Below are 21,904 nucleotides of genomic sequence, written 5' to 3'. Positions count from 1 at the left end.
GCACAAAATTCTCCAAAATTTAAAAATGAAACCTCATTGAGAAACTTCATAACCAAAGATGATCTCAAGCCCCAGATCCATTTAAAAAGGGAGGTTGGAACACAGCAAATATGAAAAATCGGGACAGGGGTTGGAGGGGTAATAGGAGGCTATATAAGAAAAAGACCCAAAAATTGAGACTGTCCCTATAAAATCGGGACATCTGGTCATCCTACTGAAACGTGAAGAGATCCAGTCAATGGGAAGTGCACTGCCTGGCTGTGCTGCAGTCTCTCCTTTCCGACAATCTTCAAGAGTCTGTCTCCCTGTCCCTATCCATCTAACCTAGGGCTGTCAATTAATCGCAGTTAACTCATGTGATTAACTCAAAAAAATTAATCACGGTTAATCGCAGTTTTAATCGCACTGTTAAACAATAGAATACCAATTGAAATGTACTACATATTTTGGATGCTTTTTTACATTTTCATATATATTATATTCTGTATTGTAACTGAAATAAAAGTGTATATGATTTTTATTATAAATATTTGCACTTTAAAAATGATAAAAACAAAATAATATTTTTCAATTCACCTCATGCAAGTACCATCGTCCAATCTCTTTGTTGTGAAAGTGCAATTTACAAATGTAGATTTTTTTTTTGTTACATAACTGCTCTCAAAAACAAAGCAATGTAAAACATCAGAGCCTACAAGTCCACTCAGTCCTACTTCTTATTTAGCCAATGGCTAAGACAAACAAGTCTGTTTACATTTACAGGATATAATGCTGCCCTTTTATTTACAATGTCACCAGAAAGTGAGAGCAGGCTTTTGCATGGCACTTTTGTAGCTGGCATTGCAAGGTATTTACATGCCAGATATGCTAAACATTTGTATGCCCCTTCATGCTTCAGCCACCATTTCAGAGGACATGCTTCAATGCTGATGACACTCATTAAAAAAACCAATGCTTTAATTTAATTTGTGACTGAACTCCTTGAGGAGAATTGTATGTCCCCTGCTCTGTTTTACCCGCATTCCTGCCATATATTTCATGTTATAGCAGTCTTGGATAATGACCAAGCACATGTTGTTTGTTTTAAGAACACTTTCACTGCAGATCTGACAAAACGCAAAGAAGGTAACCAATGCGAGATTTCTGAAAATAGCTACAGCATTCAACCTAAAGTTTAAGAATCTGAAGTGACGTCCAAAATCTGAGAGGTACGAGGTGAGGAGAATGCTTTCAGAAGTCTTAAAAGAGCAACACTCCAATGGGGAAACTACAGAACCCAAACCACCAAAAAAGAAAAATCAACCTTCTGGTGGCATCTGATTCAGATAATGAAAATGAACATATGTTGGTCCACGCTGCTCTGGATTGTTATTGAGCAGAACTCGTCATCACATGTCCTCTGGAATGGTGGTTGAAGCATGAAGCGACATGTGAATCTTTAGCACATCTGGCACGTAAATATCTTGCCATGCCGGCTCACCAGTGCTATGAGAATGCCTGTTCTCACTTTCAGGTGACATTGTAAACAAGAAGCTGGCAGCATTATCTTCTGCAAATGTAAAACTGTTTGTCTGAGTGATTGGCTGAACAAGAAGTAGGACTGTGTGGACTTGCAGGCTCTAAAAGTTTACATTGTTTTATTTTTGAATGTAGTTTTTTTGGTAAATAATTCTATATTTGTAAGTTCAACTTTCATGATAAAGAGATTGCACTACAGTACTTGTATCAGGTGAATTGAAAAATACTATTTCTTTTGTTTTTTTACAGTGCAAATACTTGTAATCAAAAATAAATATAAAGTGAGCACTGCACACTTTTTATTTTGTGCTGTAATTGAAATCAATATATTTGAAAATGTAGAACACATCCAAAAAAGTTTAAATAAACGGTATTTATTCTTCTATTGTTTAACAGTGCAATTAACCGCACAATTAATCATTATTAATTTTTTTAATTGCGATTAATTTTTTTAATCACTTGACAGCCCTAATCTAAACACAGGCTTGGTCAGGCTCCTATCATCAGCTACTGCATCTCCATGTGAATTAAAATGCTTCCCCTTCTGCATGCTAGCAGGTGTTTAACCCTTGCCCTATGCCTGCAGTGCAGTCCATTTTCTCCTATTAGAGCCCTTTCCAATTCCAGCCAGCTTTACACACAGATTTCACTACAGTTCCATTTGCCTGTCTAGAATATTGCAATATTTTCTTTCCAATTATTTAAGAACATGGGATTTTGAGGCAACAGCTCAGACTGTTGGGTCATCAGCTCCAGTATCCTGACTGACAATACCAGACACTCCAGAAGAAGGAAAAACCCATCATGCACTGAGACAGTTTTACACTGCAGTGAAGCAGGAGATTTGATTTCCCTTAGCTATAAATGTTACTGCTCATAACATTATCCACAGCCCTTTTTCAGTCCAGCAACACTACCAGCCACTCTACCTCTGGCAATACTGAATTCAGCTCTAGTTCCTGAGGTGTCTAAGTACAAAGGAAAGTTTCCCCCTTATAATCAGCCTTTTTCTCCTGAAATAGGGGTATCACTTCCTGACAATAGATGGAAAAACAACAATATAATGGAGGGACAAAGCACAACCAAGCAAGGAGGGAAGAATTACATCTAGTGGCTGAAATAAAGGAATAGGAGTTAGGACACTTGAGTTCTATTCCCTGCTCTGTCAATGACTCTCTGCGTGACCTTGGGCAAGTCAGTTAAACACTATTGTCTCCATTTCGCTATCAATACAATGAGCGTAACAAACTTCACATCACCACCTCCCTGAGAGGTATGGAAATCAACGTTTGTAAAGTGCTTTGGTATTCTGGCATGACAGGAGCTAGAGAAGGGTAATGGACTTTTAGAGAGGAACATTTACTGGAAATATTAATAAGTTCAGTCTTTGTTAGAATCACTGGGCAAGGAGAATTTTCAGGTTAATTTAGTCGCTGTTCTAAGATATATCCCCCTTCTCCTTGCTGCAGCCAATCACATCCAATCACTCACATTTAATCTCCCACTGATGGAATTGCATTCTGAACAGCTTATACTGATTGGCTGCATCAGATGAGTAAATGTTTATACCCCGGCAGATCCTTACTCTGAAACCAGAGGAGAACTCAGACTAAAAGAAGCTAGATGCATATGGTGGGGAAGGGTGAAACAAATTTTGAATGGCAATATGGAAGTTGAAAATTCCTCTCCCCTGTCTAGGGATGGAGGGCAGTCTGGGCAGACAGCGGGAATTGATATCAAAGTCGCCATCCATCCCTACAGGGAGACGTATTGGCTGGTTACATAATAAAACTAACTACATGGTGCTTCCAAGGACTACTGCAGAGACAAAGACCTTCCCTTTAATGCCACCAGAGATTACAGCAATCAAAGAGGAGAGGAAACAAGGGGAGGGATTGCGGGTGAAGTTCTGACTAGAGAAAAATAATGCAAACAGTTTTTATAGCAGACTTTGAAATCAGATGGGATTTACAATGCATTTAGGAAAGAGACTATCTCACATTAAAATGATTTTAATGCTGGATGAATGAGGTAGAGTGACTCAGGTCCTGAGGCGGGTGGGAGGAATTGTCCAGAGGAATCCAAAGCATGGAAGGACTTTGGGAACAGACCAAAGGGAACATGCCTGACAGATTTGCTAACCCACTTTTTATTCTTAAAAGGGACACCAATGAGCTTTTCTCAATCTGACTGATGGTAAAACCTTCCTGGAAGCTTGAAAACAAAAGGTCACTTCTTTCTGGGCCTTTATGTTGACAAACACAGATTCCCTACAACCTTCGCACCAGGTTGCTGGTAGAGCACTACCCAACACAATTCTGCGGCTTCTTTTACTTTTGGAGGGGAATAGCATCCTCGTTAACAGTTTCAGAAACATGGTTTGCAGGTTAATTTGTGCTACCCCTTCAGGTTGGTTGACTCCATAGCAACAAAGCCAAATGCAACATTAGTGAAAGTTGCTATTGTTTTTTCCATTGCGTTCTTTGACAACAGAATGGTGATGTTTTAGAACACAAAGAACATTCCCAACCAATTATTTCAAGGTAGGTCAAACATGAGGTGTAAACTATTAAAGGTGCTGTATTAGGTATGGAACAGACCAAAAGACAATGGCCATCACTTTGCAACCTGGTAATCCACTACTTTTTTCTTTGGCATTTATAATATTTAAAATAGTCCAATCCTTTAAAACTGCATTTCCATATAACTGAACACATGTCACACAGTTCTTAGGTGCAGACGGGTAAACAGAAGTTCAATTGCATTATCAAGTATTTTTGATGACTAATGCATTTCATCCCTGAATTCGGAAAGCAAAGCTTCATTTACCTTGGCAGTTGAGCAAAGGCAGAACAAGACCATGGGACAGTTACATGTGGCTAGTTAGTATTAGCTACAAATGCTGATATTTGCCTAGGACAAAGGACTCTGATTAGGGTCTCTAGGCACTTTGGTAATATTAATAACCCTACCAAGGCAGCAATTATGGTTGGCTAATTACAGTAGACGCCACTCAGAACAGGCACTCAGATACTGTGAGGTGTACCACAGAAAGGCCTACAAGGAAAGCAAGCAACAGCCCGATTTGTGCTATGAAGAAAATAGAAAGAGTAGGGATGCATTCACTAGCGTGGAAGGTGCCACCAAAGCACAGATACGCAGCATCATAGTGATAGTTCAGCAGCCAAAGAGGAGCATGTGAAAAAGTCCCATAGATGGCAAGGAAACCCTGTAAGGTATCCCCTTGCAGTCAACTCTCAGCCAAATTCCGAGGCCACCTCAAATTCCAAGGCCAACAAAGACCTTTTTAAAAGGTAAGAGGTGTAACCTGGTTCATGACGCTGCATAGTGGTGAAGCCTTCCTTACAGCAAAAAAGCCCAAAATCCCAGGTAACTTTCCCTTGGGGGGGATCAACAGGACCTTCTTGCTAAGCAAAACTCCTAGTCTGTTACAGCTCACATTGGGACTTTCTCCCTTTGTTTCTCATATAGTTTGAGTTTGTTCTGACTCATCCCGTCAGTCAGGATTTGAGGGTTGAAGTGGAAACCAAAATGAAATTCAATTAAATATTTATCTACTCTTACCATTAGCATCCTGGACTCCAGTAAGCGCTCCCACAGCTGCGGCAGTTTCACCAGACAGGACGATTTGCCCTCCCCCTTGAAGGGTGGCTTCCGCAAGCGTGGCGACAGCATGGGCGGCTGCTTCACTGCAGGTGGAAGGGACAAGAAAAAGAATGATTAGAAAAAGAAAGAGTAACTCAGCTCTCATGTGTTTGGCTTTAATCAAGTGCCACAGAAGGAGATCACACATGTCAGGGGGGTGAGAGCTCTCAGCAGCCCAAAGGAACTGAAATGATTGTGTAGTGAACATATAGTGGAAGACAGGTGAGAGAAGGTCTAGATGAAATTGCTATAAGGTGGGTCATAGCAACTTCCTCTCTACCCGGGGGAGTACTTGACCCCCTTCTCTGCTTCGGGCCCACTCCAACTCCATCCCTTCCTCCAAGCCCCCACACCTGCTCCGCCCCACAGTCCTGCCCCTGCTTGGTCTGCACTGTGCCTCTTCCTGCCCCCGCCTCGCCTCTTCACCACCTCTTCCCTGCCTCCAGCACGCTCCATCCCTGCTCCTCCTCCACCCTCCCAGCACCTCCTGCACGCTGCTGAACAGCTGTTCTGCGGAGTGCAGGAGGCGCTGGGAGGGAGGGGTAGGAGTTGATTGGCAGGGCTGCCAGCGGGCAGGAGGCACAGAGAGGGGAGGGAGAGAACTTGGCTGCCAGTGGGTGCTAAGCACCTCTTAATTTTTTTCCATGGGTGCTCCAAGAGTGAAGTGTATGCTTATAAAATTTACGGATGGCACAAAGCTGGGAGTGGTTGCTAGTAATTTGGAGGACAGGATTAGAATTCAAAATGACCTGGGGCAAACTGGAGAACTGGGATGAAATCAACAAGATGAAATTCAATAAAGACAAGTGCAAAGTTCTATACATAGGAAATAAAAACCAAATGCACAACTACAAAATGGGAAATAAGTGGCTAGGCAGTTGTACTGCTGAAAAGGATTTGGGGGTTACAGTCGATCACAAACTGAACATGAGCCAACAACGTGATGCAGTTCCAGAATTGTTATATGCAAGACATGGGAGGTAATTGTCCTGCTCTACTCAACATGGGTGAGATCTCAGCTCAGCTACTGTGTCGTTCTGGGTGCCACAATTTAAGAAAAATGTGGACAAACTGGTCAGAGTCCAGAGGAGAGCAACAAAGAAAGAGAAGTTTAGAAAACCTGACCTATTAAGGTTAACAAGTGAACTAAAACTGGGGATGTTTAGTCTTGAGAAAAGAAGACCGAGGGGGGAATGGGACACATGACACGCACACCTGATTAGTCTTCAAATATGTTAAGGGCTGCTAAAAAGAGGACAGTGCTCAATTGTTTCAATGTCCACTGAAGGTAGGAATCTATCAGGTTAATCTGCAGCAAGGGAGCTATAGGTTAGATATTAGGAAAAATGTCCTAACTATGAGGTAGTTAAGCTCTGAAATAGGCTGCCAAGGGAGGCTGTGGAATCTCTATCACTGGAGGTTGTTAAGAACAGGTTAATGAAATACCTGTCATGGATGGTCTAGGTTTACTTGGTCCTGCCTCAGCGCAAGGCGCTGGGTTAGAGATGACCTCTCAAGGCCCCCTCCAGCCCTACATTCTATAAAATGACCCAATTGGCCCTTCTGAGCTCTAATTTCCCCTATTCTAAAATCCCTCTTCAGGCACATGCAGTTTCCTTAATAGCCTTTTGCAGGGGACTTTTGAAAAGCCCAGGTAAGTTACAGCAAGTGGTTTTCCCTTATGCACTACTTTGTGGACACGCAATAAATTCTAACAAACTGGAGAGGCAGGATCTTCCTGTACATAAACCATAATAGTTTTTCCTCATTAAAACACAATTTCCTACATGTTTTGTAATTCTACCTTTAATAATTGTTTCAGCCAATTCACCTTACCCTGAAGTAAGGCTCACTGGTCAGTTATTCCCATGATCTCTTCAGCTCCTTTTATCCAAGGCCAAAAGTTTGCTACCCTCCAGCTCTGTGGTTTAATAGCTCATTTTAATAAGAGATTAGCAGCAGAGTGACCTTTTGCTATTCATGTGTTTGTTCCAGAACCTCTTCTTCAGATAGCTGAATATCTGACAGTGCCTCGCCTTAATTACCTGAAAAAGCAGATACGTCTTCTGCAGTGAAGATCAAGGCAAAGAAGCCATTTAGCTTCCCTGGGATCTTCATTAATTGCTCCATGGTAGTGCAAATGAACCTACCCCTTTTCTTGCATGCTTCCTAAGTGTTATTTGTTTTTATGTCCTTCTCTCTTGACCGTTTTAATTTCCATCATAGATTTTATGTTCCTTCCAACTGACTTGGTTTGGGCTGGATTTTCAATTCCAAACAATGTCTGTTTGGCTCACAAAACCGCCCATTGCTATTTGATCATACTATTTTGTTTTCTTGCCTTCTCACTTCCTTTTGCCTAGGAAGTATGCCACACCTCCTGAGAATCTGCACCGGTATAAAGGTATTTATAGCATGCGAAGACCAGCTACAATAAACAGCCTTCACTTGCTGGAGCCGCCCAGCCTCCCAGCCATGAGAAGCACTTATTTAAATCCACTTTCAAGGGCAATTTAACATCCCAAGGAACTGTGAAGGCTGCATCACTGAAAATAATAATAGTGCTTTGCTATACAAAAGCACTTTCCACTTATGTTGACCTCCCCAAATGTTTATCTATTAACTCAAATGGCTGTACATTAAGCATGCACCCATTTACATGCACTCCCCCTCATCCTCTCTTGCTGGAAATTGCTCCTCTGCTTCCCATCCCTAAACCGATTACAGAGATTGCCTCATTTGTCACAACTGCACACTTCTTGCTCTTTACAATGACACTCTACCAGGTACCCCTGGAGACACCATCCCAGCACCCGATGGAGCGATGGCAGCTTTGTGCTAAAATTAGGTAGAAACCTTCCAAAAGCTGGTAATAGTTGCCAGCTCTTAAGGACCAGGGTGTCCTCAAGGCCTAGTGACAGGTGGGAAATCTCAGCTCACTGCCAGGACTGCTGAAGGAAGTGGTGGTGGTGAATGAGGGTTATGCTCCTTGAGTCAATCCAGAACAAGACTTCTGGCCAATTAATGAATAGTACACCTCTACATTGATATAACGCTGTCCTCAGGAGCCAAAAAATCTTACCGTGTTATAGATGAAACCGCGTTATATCGAACCTGCTTTGATACACTGGAGCGCACAGCCCTGCCCCCCAAGAGCACTGCTTTACCGAGTTATATCCAAATGTGTGTTATATCAGGTGGCACTATATCGAGGTAGAGGTGTATTGTGGGGCTGTGTAGGCTGGCAGCCAATGCCACAGGCCTACATGAGGGATGCAAAGTAAAAGTGTGGGTAAGTCTTCAGGACTTTCATGAATCACACCTCTAGCCCCTGAGGAAAATAAATCAGTATATTCCCACCCTCGAATACACTTCCCAATGTCAACATCTTAACACTTTTATGAGTTTCTGCAGGTAGCCACATTCTCCCTTATACGTGATAAACATTTGAGTCAGCTCAGCGGCATTGCAGCTTGTTAACAAGACCTCCTGAGGCACTATTACTCTGCTGCCATCAGAAAGCAACCTGCACTGTCACAGCAGAAGGGCCTGGGCTTTGTATTTTCCCCAAAGTGCACATTGGTCCCATCTCCTACATCTAACTAGAGCAGCCAAAACATTTACTGAATACCTCACCTCACATTTTGACGCTCTTGTGCAGGTTCCCTCACTCCCTCCTGAAATACAAAGCTGGCTAAAGAGAGAGGTATTGCAGCGACCCCCAGGGATTGCTACTACAGTTAAAGGAAGAACAGTTATTTCTACTAAGGATTCTGATTTTCAGAAGTTAATTCTGTTATTTAATTTCTACCTGCCTAAAAGTGGCTATCCCGTGGGATCTGGGAAAGAAAGAAAGAGACAAATTATACATGACTAGGTTTGGCAGAATTCAATGTTCAGTTTTCACTGTTTCGATGGACTCTATCAATGTATATTTTTTTCAGAATTTTACTGATCTCCATATTGAAAACCGCTCCTGATTCAGAGATGTGTTAGGCAGTGGAATAATCTACAAAAATGGTCAAAACCCTAGCCGTTGATTCATTTAAAAGTACACCAGAGAAAGTTCTTGTGAATACTACTGTAAGTGGCCATCCTACAAGCGGGGAGGGGCAGACTGTGTGAGAGTAGGCCTTCACTACAATGTTATGAATATTTTGCGGGGGGGTTCAGTCGTTTTTCATATTATCTCCTGAAAAGAGTCACCCAGGGTTTTTTAAAAAGTGATTTTACAGACAGCAAGTCTTTATCAGTAGATAAAGTTAATCAATATAACACAGTGGCATACGTGACCATGTTCCAAAAGATACCTGAATCTAGATCCCAGTCCTAGCCTCTTGCTGGGAGTAACACAGAGGCATTGCATTCAGCCTATGAGAAGAATGCATTTCAAGAGACTCGGCAGCAACCTCTCCCATTGATTAAAAGCGTGACACTGTTTGGTACCAAAGGGGGAGAGATGGGATCAGGGGTGGCAAGGAGAGTGTGATCTGATTGACACACCTGGGAAATAGTTCTGGGCTAGCCCTGGATTCTGTTGCAACAGGAGTGTGGAATCAGTCTGTGGAATGCAGTTGGTAAGAAGGTGGCTGTTTTAACAAGTGGTCTGCAGAAGAGGTTCCTGGAGCTCTATACTAACATTTCATGCTTTGCTCTTCTTCTGGCAGGATCAACCCCTGTTCAATAAACCGACTCCAAAAACAAGGAGGCTAAGTGCAAATGCAAAGCACAAATATAAGATAAACCAGGTAGGAAAACCCAGCTGGGTTCAGACAATGAGCAATAATACCCCTGCCCTTTGGATCCTTTTCCCTCTCCTTGTGCTTGGGACAGTCTTGCTCTTCTCACTCAAATCCCCTTCTCAATAGTCTTTCAATATATCTTTCAAAATGACCTCTGCAAGGTTCCTATTTCAACCTCAGACCAGCACTCCATACCCTCCGTCAAAACATTCTTCTGCAAATAACCAACAACAGGGCTCATTCTAAGCCAAGAGTTTTCCAAGCAGGAGGAGAAATCATTACCCAGGCAGCTCATTTCAGCTTCCCTGCTCCAGAACCAAACACAAGAGAAATACAACAACTAGCCTGGAAAAGAGATTCTAATTTCATGTTAGAGAAGATCCTACTGCCACCCACCTGGTTAAATCAACGTCATCCCTTTAACAGAGGAGCCCTCAATAATGTTGACAGAGAAATGGAGCTGCTTATTTAACAAGTGCTACAAGCACATTATAGCTCTTATCCGCTGTAAGTGGACATTCAAGGGACAAGAGGGATGGCTACTACATGTACCTTCCCTGACAGCACATTTCTATTTCTGTGAGCATCCTCATATTACAATGGGACACTAGGAAATGATCTGTGAATGCTTTGGCATGGATGGGTTGGAAATTCTCTATGGAAAAATCTCTAGGAAAGACCCCAGACAACGTTCTTCCAAATGCATCACTGGCTTCTGCACTGCCCTCATCGTGAGGGATAGCAAATCTGGCAGAAAGGTCTCCCTCTTTCAGTGACCTTACCCCATTCAGTCCCCATAGCTCCTCCTCTCACATGTACCTGTTCAGCGCCATGGTAACAGTTGCTCCTTGTTGCATCTCTTGAGATGCTGCCACTGCTGCTTCTGCCAGTGAGGCCACCGCCTGCGTGGCCTCCGAAGCCTGCGTCGTCTGGATAGTCATCTCACCCCCCTGTAGCGTTGCCCAGTTCTGCTCCACCTAGTTGGGTGAAGAGAGAAAGAGAAGTTCAGTTTCCCTGAACCTTTCCCACAGCTGCATGGCTACTTCTTAAAAGGGGAAAGTCAAACACTTCAAGATGTCTCTGAAAAATCCTACATGCTTTGATTCTTCTGTACACAACACCCTGAGAGCACCACTAGTGGAAAAAAGAGGTGCCTTGGGAGCAATTTAGAAACCGAGCTGCAGGGAACATTTTGGAAACCATCCAATCACTTCTCATTCACTATCAAGGTGTTGACTCCCACTTCTGATCGACCCAGGATGCCAGCCTCCATCGCCTACCTATGAACTTTCAAACACTTGCATTTGTGATTTCTCCCATACTGCCCCACGCATGTGGGAGAAACCCCCTCCAAAGATACAAAAACTACCTTGTTATCCTCCAAATCTCTCCTTTGTCATGATGCCTACAGATGATGTGCCTATTATTTTTAAATTATTTGTATGCCTAAAGTGTCTAGGATCCCTAGTCATGCACCATAGATCCAGGTGCAGTATAAACACAGAACAAAATGTTGTCTCATTATTTCCTTGTACTCCTTCATTTGTATGTCCACATCCATCTGTCTTCTCTTGTATTATACTTAGGCCTGGATTACACTGCGGGGGAAGGGGAAAATCGATTTAAGTTACACAACTTCAGCTATGTGACTATAGTAGCTAAAGTCACCATACTTAGCTACTTAACTGCGATAAGTCGACCACTGACACTTCCCCGTCGACTCCGCCTCTCGCTCTGGTGGAGTACCAGAGTCAATGGGAGAGCGCTCGATTTATCGCGTCTTCACTAGACACGATAAATCGACCCCCACAAGATCGATCGCTCCGGACATGAGTGTAAGCTCTTTGGGACAGTCTTTTTGTTGTGTGTTTACACAGTGCCTAGGACAAGGGGGTCTGGTCCATGTCTATGGATCTTATGAACAATACAAATAATAGTCACATTTGGAAACAGTTCTGTTCATGTCTTTTAATTATTTCAATATATCTCATTCTCTCTTAACTAAGGACATTTACATGCATACAGGATTTTGTGCTTGCCACAGAGTTCACCTTCTCCTAGCTGATCACTCTCCATCCCAGTCTATACTCCTCCAGTTGGGACCTCACATGTATCAATGTGTGTGTGGTCACAAACAGGATGGGAGGCAGGAATGAGCATCAGGAACAAAAGATCATAGAATCAGAAGATGAAGGTTCTTCAACCTTCAAAGAGCTGTGGACCATTTTATAAGAGAAAATTCCTCCTCTCACAGACCCATCCCCGCTCCCAGCTGCGTAAGTTCCTTGATTGGCTGGTGCTTAAATGTTTCATTCAACTGATCATCAGGAAAGGCTCCACAGACCCCTGACATGGAAAGGGAAAACATCTACTAGCTCGGACCCAATCCATCCCACCTAGGCAAGGCTTTTTCTTTCAGCTTGTAGTATCCTCTTACCCATGGTGTCAGAGGTGAGGGGCTGAAGCAGAGTCTCAGGTCATTATCTATATACAGTATATATATATATACTGTATATAGTATATATATATATATATATGTCAGCAAGCCCTCTAGCCATTATCAGTTGCCATTTTCCTTGAGGGATCACGTCTCTGCAAGAGTTCAGTGAGAGATCGGTAGAAGGACAGGGGTGGCTACATGGATTAGTTCAGGGAGACCATTCCAGGGGGACGGTTCCATGCACAAAGGGTGGAGTGAAAGAAGGTGCAAAGATGATGTGGGGGAAGTGAGGCAAGTGAACGAACAGCTGATGATGGCTAGCCTTTCTGGTGGAGTAGAGAGAGCTGCTCGATCAGATACCAAAATGGTCACATAGAAAAGACCCTGAAGGTCAGGGGCGGCTCTAGACATTTCACTGTCCCAAGCACGGTGGCATGCCGTGGGGGTCGCTCTGCCGGTCGCCGGTCCCGCGGCTCCCGTGGGCCTCCTGCAGGCTTGCCTGCGGAGGGTCCGCTGGTCCCGCAGCTCCACCAAAGCCGCGCGGTACCAATGGACTCTCCGCAGGCACGCCTGCAGGAGGTCCACCGGAGCCGCCTGCTGCTCCCCCCGGCAACTGGCAGAGCGCCCCCCGCAGCATACCACCCCAAGCACGTGCTTGGCGTGCTGGGGTCTGGAGCCGCCCTTGCTGAAGGTGATGCGAAGAATCTTGAATTTGATGCGGTGGAGAAAGAAAGGTCAGTGGAAGGATTCAATGTGGCAGGGGAGAAGTGAGGTGTTTAGACAACAAGGAAGCAAGCGCAAGCTAATTTTAACAGCTGTGTTTTCTGGGCCTGCATCACTCACCCTTCCAGTCATCAGGGAAGCCGGAGGGGAAGTGGTTCCAGTATCAAGAAAGGGATGGCTGAAAGTTTAATGTCCCTATACAGAGCCAAAAAAGGCTGGGTCTTAGAAACGGTATGGGAGAAACCAGAGCAAGGTTTGTGCATCGCCTAGAGATGTGGCGCAAGGGAAAGGGAGGAGTCAAAGAGGACTCCCGAGTTGCAAGGCTGGTGGCGGGGAGGAAGAGGGCATTAACAGTGAAGAAAGGGAAGGAAAACAAAGAAGTGTTCAGTTCTGGTCACACCTAGCTCGAGCTGATGTTCAGACATATGGAAAGATGTCATAAAACAGGTTGCGATGAGGGACTGGATGTAGGGAGTTTGGCCAGCAGTGGAGGGTGAGAAGATTTGTGAGAAGGTGTAAGGATGACAGGAGAAGCCAGAAGAGCAGATGAGAGGTGCAGAGAGAGAGAGATAAGAACGAGCTGAAGATGGAGCCCTATGAGACCCTAATAGAAAGTGGGAGAGGGAAGAATCACCATCCCGACTGAAAAAACAACTAGAGGTGGGAGGAGAAGCAGAAGAGGATGGAGTCACAAAAGCTGAAGGTAGATTTCAAGGAGATGAATGACTGAGCCAAAGGCAGCAGTAGTTGAGGAGGATGAGGATGGAGTAGAGATTTGGCCAGGAAGATGCCATTAGATATCTGGGTGAGAGAACAGTTTCATGGGAGAGGATCAAGGGTGGAGATGGAGGAACTCGAAGGCAACGGTGGTAGACTGTATTTGAGTTTGAAGGTGAAAGGAAGATGAGGAGTAAGTTAGAGGCAGATGGGGTCAAGGACTTTTTCTTTTTTAGGCTGGAAGAGACCATAATAGGCTTGTATTGTGAGGGGAGGAAGCCACATGAGAATTAGAAGAGGAGGGTAAGGATGAGGCAGAAGGAGAGATTAGAGGAAAGCAGGCAAGACACCTGTGTGTTGGCAATGGGGAGGAGGAGAGTGTACTGGGGATGGGAGGGAGGTAGTGTTGAGTCTCATCAAACTTCTCTTCGAAAAACTCAGCAACATTTTATGTTGGAGGGTACAGGAGAGGGAATCAAAGGCAGCAAATGATCAGCTGCAATTGCTGGCCTCTGAGTCAAGAAGGCAGGAAAAAGTAATGAAGCTTGACCAGGAAGAGTGCAGAACCGAAGAAGAGAATAAATCTGTAGCAAAGGAAGCCTGCATGGCCGCAAGACCTTCTACGGTGTGTTCACTGGCAGTGGCACAGAAATGGACGAAGCAGATGGTGGGCGTGAACCTGGGTTGGAGGTTGTTGGAACGGACTTTGCTGTGAGTGAGAGGTGCAAAGGAGTGGAGGAATGATAGTGGAGTGGGGGGATTCAGCTGAGTTAACAAAGTGAGAAGAGAGAGGGGGAAGCTGGAAGTTGTAGAAGAGTCATTGACATCAATGGACTGTAGGTCTCGTCTGGGCTGGGGGGGGGGGAAGGCAGGAGACAAGTGTACAGTGTTGAAGGAGATGAAGTGATGGTCAAAGAAAGGGGGAACTTGATGATGAAAAGCTCCGAGCAGAAGCTGTGTGTGGTGAAGAGGTCAAGGGAGTGGTCATTTTGGTGAACTGGAACATTGATCCGGGGTGAAGGTTACACAAGGAGGAGAGGTTTCAGAGTAGCAGCTGTGTTAGTCTTTATGTGCAAAAAGAACAGGAGTACTTGTGACACCTTAGAAAGGAGAGAGGATGATGAGGGAATTGGCTGCAGGATCAGATGGGGCATCAATGCAGAAGCAGAGGTCACCGAAAATGAGGCAGAAGAGATTGCAATGACAGAAAGCACGACAGCCAGGAGTCAAAATGTGAGAGGAAGGAGGATGAGAAGGAATCAGGAGGATGGTAGAGAAGAGCCAAAGGGTTTTGTTGGTCTCAGGGAGCGTGGCAGCAAGTAGCGAGAGAGAAGCATAATACTCCCACCATTTCCTCTAGGCACACCAAGAGACAAGGTGTGTGCAAGAAGTTGGCGCTGCACGAGAAAGTGGCTACAGAGGCAGTGATGGGAGTGCAGGGGTGTATGTAATCCAGGTTTCTTAAAGTGCCCAGAGACCGAGGGAGTGAGAGATGAAGAGATTGTGGACAGTAGAGATTTTTTTTTTTTGAGACAGAACAGGAATTCCAGAGAGAAGGAGAGGGTCAAGGTAGATCACATGATGCTGCCTACCAGCCTTGACAAAGTCCCCTTGTGACGAACTGGGAAAGTTCTTAATGTTTTCTCTGAGTACTGTGTTGGTGCCTCAGTGTCCCCATGGCAGTTCTTAAGTATCTGGCAGAGCAAAGGGCCAGTGCACCTAAATGCCTGACACTCTGTCTCCTAGCAACTGATGGCCTGGGCCCCTCCTCTGCAAAGGTGCCAGCTGAAGGTGTTGGAGACAAAGGGATCAAGTGACCTCCTGGCCCGGGAAAGGGGCTGAGGAGAGAGGAGGGGCTGGGAGGGGTTGTTAGTCTGGAGCTGGCTGGGGTCAAGGGTGGAGGGCAGACCTGGGGGTCTGGCTCACTGCCCCCCAGAATGGACCCAGCCGAGGGGTCCGGTTCGCTGTACCTACAAGCTCTGTTTTAGACCCTGTTCCTGTCATAGAATAAACCTCTGTGTTACTGGCTGGCTAAGAGTCACGTCTGACTGCAAAGTGGGGGTGCAGGACCCGGTGGCTTCCCCAGGACCCCGCTGGGGTGGACTTGCTGTGGGAAGCGCACGGAAGGGCAGAGGATGCTGAATGCTCCAAGGAGAGACCCAGGAGGTGAAGCCGTGTGAGCTTCTTGCCCTGAACAAGTCTGCTCCAAGGGAAAGGAGGCTCCTCAAAGTCCTGCCTGGCTTGGTGGGGAGCAGTTCCGGAGCATCACCCGGTGACTCCGTGACACCCCTTAACAAAGGAAAAGGCTCAAATCTCCAGACACTGATAGTAACTTCTGGAAAAGGAGGAAGGTTTCTGCCGCATCATCCAGGACAGTAATGGAGTGTGAGGTGCTAGTTTGGACTGGGAGGGAAACCCCAGGTAAGAACACAGACACTTGGATTACAAGAGGTCCACCACCAAACAACAGTCTGTCCACATGAGAAAAGTTTAAGCTGTTTAATAAATTGGTTAGAACTTTGTGTTGACAAGGGTGAGATTTTCAAAGACAAGCTCCTAACTCTCATGGAAAGTCAATGAAGTTAGGCATCTAATTGCCACTTGTGCATTTGAAAATCTTCCCCAAGGCCTAAAGATAACAGGTCCTGAAAACCTTCTAGCGAATATGAAGCGCTTTTCAAGGCCAGAGCCCCAAACAAACAGCTTGTGTCTATTCATTTTTTTCAGCTGCAAATGCTCTTTAATATAGAACAAAGCTGTTTTGTGCTGCCACCTATTGCCATGAAAACCTTATCCTTACGGAGCAGAACAGGTGGACCATTCCACTCCATCACAAGGATGGTACTTCACCGAGAAACCTAGGCACGTGTCCAAAAGGGAGGACAACAACTTGCAGTGAAACAGCAGTCTCTTTAACTTAAATGGGGGGAAGGTTGGGGGCAGAGGGAACCGAGAAAGGCAATTCCAGTACCTGTCTGAGTTATAGGAATGTTCTTTATACAAAATGCATTTTGTTTCTCTACTTAAGGAAATTACATAGGGGTCTTTTTGTTGGTTTTTTTTCGCACTGTAAATTTAAGTGCTTCCTCTTTAAAAGCTTGGCATGATCAAGCCCTCAGTGGGAAATGCAGCTTTGCCAAGTCTGAAAAATCTAGTTGACAAATATATAAATGAGTAAAAATGAATGTACTGTACTGGATAGTGCTTTCTTTAACATTTATACTACTCTGCATTTATACACTGCCCTTCATCAGAGGAAAGTGCAAGCCAATTACACAGTAACTAAGTCTCAATAACCCTTGGAGGTGCTGCAGAGAAGTGTTCCCAATTTACTCATAGGGAAATTGAGGCAAAGAGAAGTTAAGTGGCTTGCCCAAGGCCACACTGCATTCTGTTCCTGGCTCTGACTCAGAAAGTCCTAAACCTTAATCCCCCTGCTTTAATGACGACTGGTGCTCTAGGCTCAAGGGTTATCCAGAAAGCACTTGAATAAGTATATCTGGATAGCTGCATACAGAATACATACATCGGCTATTATTCCAATAGACACTATGACTGAGATTTACATGTACAAAAGTTTGGAAATTCGGCACTTAGGGTCTGCTAGTAATTGTGCATACACACACTGTGACAGACCCAGGCCAGTGGGGTGCAGGAGTCTGGTAGAGGGCAAATATACTGGTCATTGGGTGAGTAGTTTTCTGTTCCCTGAGTGACCAGAGCAGGGTCTGCACTAGAGTAGTCAGGAACTTGCTAGAACCAATTAAGGCAGACAGCCTGATTAGAACACCTGCAGCCAATCAAGGCAGGCTAATCAGGGCACCTGGGTTTTAAGAAGAGCTCTCTCCAATCAGATGAGGAGGAGCCAGAGGAGAGGAAGTGCATGTGAGGAGCTGGGAGCAAGAGACACAAGGAACTGAGACTGAGAGGGTGTGCTGCTGGAGGACTAAGGAGTACAAGCGTTATCAGACACCAGGAGGAAGGTCCTGTGGTGAGGATAAAGAAGGTGTTAGAAGGAGGCCTTGGGGAAGTAGCCCAGGGAGCTGTAGCTGTCACACAGCTGTTACAAGAGGCACTATAGACAGCTGCAAATCCATAGGGCCCTGGGCTGGAACCCGGAGTAGAGGGCGGGCCCAGGTTCCCCCCAAACCTCCCAACTCCTGATCAGACACAGGAGGACTTGATCCAGACTGTGGGGGAGATCACTGAGGTGAGCAAATCTGCAAATAAGCACAGGACCCACCAAGGTAGAGGAGGAACTTTGTCACAACACCCTGAGTCACAATTACCATAACATTGCACTTTCTGACTTTGACCCATGTAAAATATCAATGACAACGTTGCGTTAATGTTGATTTCAGCTTTTAACACGACAGCGTGTGGCACTAGGCTTTTGCATTCCCAGTAAAGACTTACCGTATATACTCGATCGTAAGCTGGTTCATTTATAAGCCGACCCCCCCCCCCCCAAGATGGATAAGTAAAAATGGAAACTTTTTATAACTGTTCATAAGCCAAACCTATAATTCAGAGGTCGGCAAACTTTGGCTCCCGGGCCATCAGGATAAGCCGTTGGTGGACTGAGATGGTTTGTTTACCTCGAGCGTCCGCAGGCACGAAAGTAAACCTAAGTAAACAGTGTCCCACCGCACCAGCTGCTTACCCTGACGGGCCAGGACAGCAACTGGTGGGGAAATTTTTTTGTGGGGGAGAAGCTGGGGGTCAGGGGAGTAACCCCTGTGACCATCCCCCATGACCCCACCCCTAGCCCAGGACCCCCATACTCTCTCCATATCCCACCTTATCTGGGAAGGGCCAGGGGAGGATGTCTCTGGCCTTGCGGAAGCTGCTGTGATGGGCCAGACCAGGCAGCAAAGCTGCAGCATGTTCCAGCAGGCTGGGCCGGGTGGTGCGGCCACTGCCTGCTCTGAGAGGCGGGGCCGAGCAGCACGGGTGCAGCCTGCCAGCCCCTGAGCTGCAGCTGCTTCAGAGGCTGCAGGGAGAGCAGCGTGGCCAGAAGCAGAGAGACTCTGGCCGCACCTCTTCCCTTCTGGCTCTGCTGGCTGTGCTGCCTCTCCTTGTTCCCTCTGTTGGGGGGAGGGGCTGTGTCCCACCGCTCCCTTTCCGTACCCGTTCATAAGCCGACCCCCTTCTCTGGTGCTTCCCTTTTTTACAAAAAAAATTTGGCTTATGAACAAGTATATACGGTAAGTGTGAAAAATGCAAGTGTGTTAGCAACGTCCATTAGATACACACAACCACAGCATGTGCTACATACCTGAGAAACATAAACACGACCCACACATCCTTACCTCTCCATCAGTTACCGCGGAGTAATTGACTTGTGCAACGGTAACTGTGGTAGGCAACTCAGAGGCATCGGCCAGCGTGGCAACTGTAGCACCTGTGCCAACCTGTAAAATACCACCACAAAACAGTCGTCAAAATGCAGCTCCCGCCATCATTGTTCCCCTCAGGAATCCACAGTTACATCTCTGCTAAAGGGACACCCAAGTCCTCTAGACCCCAGATCACCTAAAGGAAAAACTGAGCAATACAGTGTCCCGCACTGATCACTATTAATACCTAGCACTTACCACATATAGGGCTATTGCTTTTCAAAGCATTTTACAAACATGAATTCATCCTTAGCAGCCCGGTAAGGTATGGAAGTTACCTTCACCCACTCAAAGGCAAAGAGAGAATCTGCAGCAGCAAGCTGGGCCAACTCACAGCAGCTCAGAGAGCACCTTTTCTTTTATTGGGGGAAAGCGGGGCAGAGGGGAAAGAGAAGAGGTAGCAAAGTTGCCATCTTGTGCTCCATACTAAGGTCATGTCTACACCACAGGGACTGTAGTGACACAGCTACAACGCCCTAGGCTTTGCTGGCATAACCCTGGAGAGCAGATGCAGCCTGCGGTGACAGAAGGGGGTTTGCTCGTCACTGAAGGAACACCATCTCCCCAGGTGATGGTAGCTAGATTGACGGAAGCATTCTTCTGTTGACCTAAGCTGCATCTCCACCAGAGGTTAGGATGGAATAGCTACAGTGCTCAGGGGTGTGGCTTTTTCACACCCCTGAGAGCCACAGCCATGCCAACCTAAGTTTTAGGTGTAGACTAAGCCTAAGCTTTTATTTAAAACTACTCCAGTCCCTAGTCCTCACAGTTGTGAGCACAGCCACCAAAACGTGAAACAAGTGTAAACCAATGCAGTGCTGTGTACCTGCAGATAGCTTGACTGAAACAGCTCTGAGAGGTGTTTGGAGCCCCATTCATTTTAATGGGTGTTAAACCTTGACAGCTAATGAGAATATCACTGTCAACACTTAACTATCTCAACTGTTGATCAAAGCATACATGGAAACAAGAGGAATGAGTCAGCTGAGGTCAGTTTTGAGTGTTTTGCTTTAAGACTCTTATATAATAAAAGACATGCACAATTTACTGCAAATGGCATCTTGTTTCAACATCTCAAGCGGCTGGAGGTTGGTTTAAGCATGGGTGGTGAGTATCACTACTTCAAGTACTATGAACACTGCCTAAAGCAGTGGTTCCCAAACTCTCGGTTGTGCAACCCTGTTCGCGGTTACCATCAGCTAACGGGATCATGGTGATCTCTACTGTGCTGAGAACGCCATTTTGCTCCACATGCTGTGACCCTGCATACACAGTGCATGCGAGGTCATGATGCATGGAGGATGCCATTTTGTAGAGCACACACTTCGCATGCACCATAAATATGGAGGTCACAATGTGTGGAGGATGCCATTTTGTAGAGAAAAACGGCATCCTCTGTGTGGCGTGACCTCACACATATGCTGCATGCAAGGTCACGCTGTGCAGAGGTTGCCATTTTGCTCTTCAAAATGGCGTCCTCCGTGCTCTCTGGGATCCCAGGAGGAAATTATTACAATGGGTTTGTGCCAGCAAAAAGTTTGGAAACCCCCGACCTCAAGTATTGTGCAGAAAATCTTATCTTGTTTTTGTTGCGGGGGTCAGATAGACATATGTGCAATAATACTCCGGAAAAGTTATGTTTGTTGAAGAGGAGATATGTGTAATATAATATCTGGAGTCAGCAATGAAGGGAGCAGTCTATGCCTCAGTTCCCTCTCTGTAAAATGGACATAATAGGGGTGTTATAAGGATGACTGTATTCCCCTTTCCATTGTGAGGAACTTACATATGATGATAATGGAGGCCGCATAAGTATCTAAGATAGACAGACCTGAGATTCCTGAAACATACAGGTTAAGCCAACATCCAAAGGTGTATAGTTAAAAACTTCTGTCAGACATGGCCACTCAATACAGTGTGTGTGAAGGGACAGGTGGGCTATGCTCACCTGGATAAGGGAGACAGTGCCATCAGGGTTACTGAAGGTCTGTACCACCGTCTGTGATGGGACCAGATGCGCTATACTATGCGTAGCTGCAGTCTGCTGCTGTGTCTGTTGATCCTCAAAGGCATAAAGTAGGTCTTCACGCCCATGCTGCTTGTAGCAGTTCTTCACAATAGTCCGCAATGCTTGGGTCCAGGATACCTAACAGGAAAAAAGAAAACAGTCAAATTAAGAGTGCAAAGCAGAATTTCCATTCAGCAATTCCCCCGGGGATCTGAGCCATGTAAATCTTTAGTTGGCTTTCTTCAGGGCTATTTTTTAATCAGTTTTTTTCCCCCCCAAATAAAAACAAAATCCCCCCAGAAAACATACCCAGCCCCCTCCATGCCTCCAAGCCCCACAGTTCATGAGCCACCCTTCGGAAGCAAGCCAGCATGCGTACAGTCTGCATCCACATGTCACTTTACAGAACAAGGCTGTAGGACCATGGGGTGGAGGAAATCTCTCTAGTGAAACAGTTCGGCTTCAAACTTTCAGAGAGTTTAACCAGGAGTGAAAAAAACAAAGCCTTTTTAAAAAGATCAAGCAAAGAGCAGACTCTGATATCATAAATCCTGGCTCAACCAGGCTGCCCCCCATGAGGGACAGCTGCAGTCTGTGGAAGGATTTGATCCTGTGATTCACAACATATTTTATGCCCCTTTATGGTAGCTAGGTAGACAGGTATCTCCCACTCCTCCTTAGCTTCTTGAAA

The 21,904-nt window shown here is 45.4% G+C and overlaps 1 protein-coding gene across 5 annotated transcripts in view; it reads right to left on the bottom strand.

Moving 5' to 3' along the window:
- NRF1 (nuclear respiratory factor 1) overlaps positions 1-21,904 on the bottom strand; it is a 126,703-nt gene that overhangs the window by 37,148 nt on the left and 67,651 nt on the right. For all 5 annotated transcript variants that reach the window (XM_050936886.1, XM_050936887.1, XM_050936888.1 and 2 more), the window contains exons 7-10: positions 21,154-21,351; positions 19,119-19,220; positions 10,746-10,903; positions 5,104-5,228 (exon numbers count right to left, since the gene is read on the bottom strand). In XM_050936886.1, coding sequence (XP_050792843.1) covers positions 5,104-5,228; positions 10,746-10,903; positions 19,119-19,220; positions 21,154-21,351 — 583 coding nt within the window. The remainder of the gene's footprint in view (positions 1-5,103; positions 5,229-10,745; positions 10,904-19,118; positions 19,221-21,153; positions 21,352-21,904) is intronic.

The sequence above is a fragment of the Gopherus flavomarginatus genome, chromosome 1 (assembly GCF_025201925.1).
Source record: "Gopherus flavomarginatus isolate rGopFla2 chromosome 1, rGopFla2.mat.asm, whole genome shotgun sequence".
NCBI lineage: Eukaryota > Metazoa > Chordata > Testudines > Testudinidae > Gopherus > Gopherus flavomarginatus.
This window is presented reverse-complemented; position numbering and strand designations above follow the sequence as displayed.